Source organism: Cnephaeus nilssonii (genome assembly GCF_951640355.1).
Source record: "Cnephaeus nilssonii genome assembly, chromosome: 12".
Lineage (NCBI taxonomy): Eukaryota > Metazoa > Chordata > Mammalia > Chiroptera > Vespertilionidae > Cnephaeus > Cnephaeus nilssonii.
The window spans coordinates 60,831,828-60,837,094 of record NC_137083.1 but is presented as its reverse complement, the minus strand read 5'-3'; the positions used below and the strand labels follow the sequence as shown (position 1 = coordinate 60,837,094).

Below are 5,267 nucleotides of genomic sequence, written 5' to 3'. Positions count from 1 at the left end.
ATCATATCCCTTTCCCCTCTAGGTTCTCAACCAACTGAATAATAGAGGAATCAGACAAACAAGTATTAACATATCAGTATTTTGTGGATGAATCTGTGTCTATAAACCAGATTGGTCTTTCTAATACCATCCCACCAATGCCTCTCCCACCCTTCCCAATTCCTGGCATTGGGATTACCCACCCAAAGGAGAATAAACAAAGGAAACACTTACCTGGAGAGCTGCAAAGGGGTGTGGCTGCTCCAAAAGTGGAGACAGAGAGAGGTGCTCTTCACACCTGCCTCTGGAAGGTAGGCCTGGGCCTCAGCAGGTGCATATAAAAGCTGGATCTGAGTGGAATGCATACACATTACAGGCAAAAGGGTGCAAAAGAGAGAAGAAAGCCGTGTGTGTGTGTGTGTGTGTGTGTGTGTGTGTGTGTGTACAATGACTCTCTTTCCTATGTCTCCGCCAGAGAACACAATCTTCCCTTGGGAGAAGTGAATAAGAGGTAGAGACAGAGGCCATGAGTGATATTCCAATATGGTTCCCTCCTTGGAGGAAAAAAGAGGAAATAGGGGCAAATGACAGATCCTTATCTCCATGGGTGGGAAAAGGCCTGTATTTTTCACCCCTCCCCCCAACAATGGTAGGGGATCCAATTCTTTCACACCCTAGGTATGACCTGGAATTCATTCCCAGTTCCCAAACCCAGATATCAGGAAGAGTGTTATTAATACATTCTGCTACTAAGTCATCCCTACATTAGAACTCAGGATGGCAGGGGTAGAATAAGGGCCCAGAAGTTCAGGCTGACCCCAACCAATCCCCAGATACATTCACTTGCTAAACTCCATCTGGCTAACAAAAAGAAGCAATAGGAACACCACTAAAGCTAGGAAACCCATTCCAGGTCATTTCACTAATAACTGCTCCTCAAGAACTGTTTGGCCACTGGAGTGAAAACTAAGAAAGACCAGCCTACAAATCTTGCCTCCATTATGTGGCTACTGTAGTGTTCTGGGTGTTTTCTTCTCCAGCACTGCAAGTCCTAGGAGGAGTCTCTGAAAGACATGCCACATTTAGATGAGACTGGGTGCGTTCAGGATGGTATGACCAAAGACAGACATGCCGCGTTTAGATTGTGAGAAGCCGTCCCCAGACAAAAGCCCCCAAGATAGAAACCCCCAAAAAAGGACACTGCTTGGGAACTTGAGAATGAAAAGTTATTTATCAAAGGGTAGTTGGAAAAGCCAAACTTTTTGAGCCAGATTCCAGAACAGTCAGTGGGAGTCTCTCCTGTTAGCTTCATTGGTCCACCTACCCAATGGCAGATCTTCTACTGAAAGGGAAAATCATAGTCCTCAAGGGGGCCTGGGGTGCCCTTCCTACCCAGTTCCAGCTGAGGAGACAAACAGAGCAAAGGAAGGACTCTTCCCACCACCAAACCCACCTCCACAACTGGGAGCCTCCTTTTCCCATATGTGACCCACGGAGAGAGCCACCTTCCCTGCTCAGTCCACATCAGGAAACAATAAACACCTTCAGAGTCACAGGCCACAGCCTTTGGGTCTTTCTTAAGGACCTTTCCCTCACTTAGTACAGGAGCACTTAGTAGAGTCCCAATGTCAGGTTCATCTCGCTCACTCTCTTGAGGAAGCTGGAACACCCAGAACCAGAAAGAGAATAGAATTGGCATTGAAAATTAACCTGCCAGGTCAACAGATAAAATATCTCCCCCAAGATGCCAGAGTCATTCCCACTTTAAGTCCACATGATGTGGAAGGAGGGAATGAACTCAACCTGCTAAGAAAAGGGCTTTCAGGTTAAACACAACAAGCAAAGAATTCAGCAGGGACCAAACATTTGAAGGAACATAGAAGTGATAGAGAACAGGGAGGGAGGGGATCTGGTGGCAGGAAAGGAGAGAGGGGGGTCCTTTGACTAAGGGCCCAGAGAGAAAGCGGGTAGGATAACCAAGCGTGAGGGAATCACTTAGAAAGCAGGTACCTAACTTCTAGCCATGGCTTTTGCCAGCAATTTAGCACGTGACTTTGAGCTTATCTAGGTTTCAGTGTCTTCATCGGCAAATTAGCAGAAAGCAGTTTGTTAACTAGATGCCTGTTATAGTTCTTTGAGATTATGGCATCCTCCACAAGCGTGACTCACAGACGATTACAAGACTTTCAGGAGGGGGCCAAGGAGAACCTTACCAGAGCAGAAAATGCCTTTCAGCCCCATCTCTAACCAAAGGGTCACACGTATACACATTCACACATACATAAGCAAAGTGGCAGACAATTTCATCATAGCAGCAGAGATACACTTAGAAAAAATAAATACTGTTGATGCTCACGTCTGCACTAGGAAAGAGGGGTCCTGAGGGTATAACTTGGAGGGATTTCAAGGGCCGGGGCAAAGGGTCCTTTTATTTGATAATAGCTTTCACCTGGCGTTTCCTCCCCCAAGTCCAGGGCAGCCAGCTCTTTGGAAGAAGCCACTCTCACCTTCCCCTCCTCAAACTACCAACTCACCTGTTGCTGAAACAAAAATGCACAGATCCCAAAAGAAAGAACCCCCTAGTTAGCCATTAAGAAATGAACAGAATCTACCACACCTGAGATTACTTGGAGTGGGCAGCCAGAACCACATGCCCTATTTCCCTGAATGTTGTTTTGGATCTATCTCACCCAAAGTCATTTGGGTTCACCCTCTGGGAGAAGGGCGAACTAGCCTGGGCCACCCCTTTATTTCTGGTGCTTTTATGGTTGCTTCCAAAATTTTAAACCAATCTCACTCGGGAGCGAGCCAAGAAGTTACCCTCCCCACCTAGGAATCCAAATGGGAAGCAAGGCTACCACAAAAGTGCAGGGTTCTAAACCAAGCAACAGGACCTGCAAAAGCAGACTCGCACCATTCCCCAGACACCAAGAAGCATCTATCTCCCAGCCATACATCCGCATGGACTCTAACATGGTCTCTCCTAACAGAGGTAGCTGGGGCAACTGGGGAGTGGAGGACTTCAACCTCCCCTCAACCTGGGATCCCTGTTGAAAAGATACTAAAAATAAATTAGTAAACATCGCTGTTTACAGAAATAGAAATCATTTCTGTTTCCAAAGGCCTCTCACCATCCCAGTCCTGGACATTTCCAAGACTGCCACCCCTCACACACTCCTCAAGGTCCGCCCTGGTGGGTGGATGAGACACCAGAGTCCTTTGAGACTGGGGAGCTCCTCAGGCACCTGAGAATTCCAGTTTCACATCTCTGCTTCCAGGGAAGGGAGAATCTTCAGGACTCCGGAGAGTAACGGGGGCTCATCCCTTCTCACCAGTTCCTAGGGGTTGTCTTGAGGCAACCCTCCCCCTTTCAGGATGATCTACGTGTCGTCAGAACTCCTGCTATTTTCAGGCCCCCAGTCCCCTCCCCAGGGTCCAACATGCCAGTCTGGACCCACCCTCAGAGCAGAGGAGCCAGTCTGTGCCTTGGTAGAATGACACTGGGAAAGAAGGTTGGGCAGAAAGAAGGCAGGGATAGTATGGCTGGGGGGATCGTCCTTGCGGGGGACGACTAGCAGCAATGACTGTCAGACAGGCTTGCGGGAAGGCTGGACGCCTGGTCGGGAACGGAGCCGGAGCTGTCCACCAGGCTGGCAGGTTGCGCGTGGACGCGGGGTGTGCGGCGGCGCCCCCGGTACTCGATCATGTCGGGATGATAGGCTGGGTGGCGGCGGGCATGCTTGGTCAAGTGGTCGCTCCGGGAGAACTGCTTGGGGCAGAGGGGGCAGGAGAAGCGCTTCTCGCCCGTGTGTGTCCGGTAGTGGCGGGCAAGCTCATCGGAGCGCGTGAACTTCTTGTCGCAGTCGAGCCAGTCGCAGGAGAAGGGGCGCTCCCCCGTGTGGGTGCGCTGGTGGGACTTCAGATGTGACGACTTGTAATAGGCTTTGTTGCAGCCCGGGAAGGGGCAGCGGTGGCGCTTGGCAGCAGGCGTGACTGGCCTCCGACGGGGACCTGGACCCGTGGCAGGGGCCGGACCCACGCCAGGGGTCGCGCCAGAGACGGCATCCAGGACGGCAGGCGCTCCGGAGACGGCAGGTGCTTCTGGGACCTCGAGCGCGCCGGACAAGTGCTCGGGCCACGGAACTTCGGCTGGGTTGGCGGCCAGGGCCGGCTCGAGGCACGGGGTCGTCCCGGAGCACGGGGTGGGGCCGGAGGAGCCAGCCGAGGCGCGCAGAGCTTCCCCCGAGTTCTCCCCGAAGCCCTCCCCAGCGCTGCCGCTCAAGTCAGCCAAGACGCTTGCAGCCAGCAGGTGGGGCGCGGCGCCGCACGCGCTGGGGCTGGGGGCGGGGACCTGGGGAAGCAGGGGGACCGACGCGGGTCCCGGTGGTCCCGCACCCGGCAGAGAGGACTCCGGCGGCGCCGCCGCACCCACCTCCGAGCCTGCGGCTTCTCCCGCGCCCTCGGGGTCCTGCGGGCGGCGGTGAACCACGGCGCCCGCGGACATGGACACCAAGCATTCGGCAGCGAAGTAGTCCAGACACGCCACGGCTGCTGACATGCTGGCACCGCCGGGCCGCCGGCGAGCGCGGTCTGAGCGCAGCCGGCTGCGAGCGAGCGAGTTCTCCGGAGCGTCCGTCCCGCAGCCTCGGAGCGAGAAGCAGGAGGCCCGGTGCGCGCCGCCCGCCGCCCGCCGCCCGCCGCTGCTGCTGCTGCCGCCCGCGCGGAGCCCGCCCCGCTTGACGCGCCCCTGACGCACCGGAGCCCGCGGGGGCGGCGGGACCCGCCCTGGTCCACAGGACACCCCCTCGGAACGCGCGGCCCGCCGGCCTAAGTCCTTTTTAACAGCCTAGGAAATTATCTTGTCTTCGCGTTCTTGCCTCTGCTGGCGAGCCAGGTAATTTTAATAAAGAGAAAACTCTCCGATCGTAACTTCTGGGCAGCCTGCCGGCTTCGCCCCCCCGCGCCCGCTGGTCCTCCGCCAGCTGGGTGTCCGGCGGAGTCCGAGAAAGTTTTTTTTTTTTTTTTTTAAGGAAAAAAATGCTAATACCTGACCTGTCTTTCGATTCATAATGACGATCGTTAGTTAAGCGGGCTGGAATTACATTTCAGTTCCGTCCACCGCTGTCAGACCAAATTTAAAATCTCCCGAAGTCTGCATCAAAAAAGTTTTCTCATTTAACAGTCCCGCTGTTAATCCCGGGTCGGTACCAGTCCCCTAAATAGATCCACTACGTAGCCATTAATTAGCAGCGTTTTGAATCAGAAACATTTTTAACCTTGAAAAAGCA

The 5,267-nt window shown here is 53.7% G+C and overlaps 1 protein-coding gene across 1 annotated transcript; it reads right to left on the bottom strand.

Moving 5' to 3' along the window:
• Positions 1-1,191: 1,191 nt before the first annotated feature.
• Positions 1,192-4,947, bottom strand: KLF14 (KLF transcription factor 14). The gene has a single exon (XM_079786746.1). The coding sequence runs from the start codon at positions 4,535-4,537 to the stop codon at positions 3,551-3,553; it is 987 nt and encodes a 328-aa protein (XP_079642872.1). The 5' UTR covers positions 4,538-4,947; the 3' UTR covers positions 1,192-3,550.
• Between the last annotated feature and the right edge of the window lie 320 nt (positions 4,948-5,267).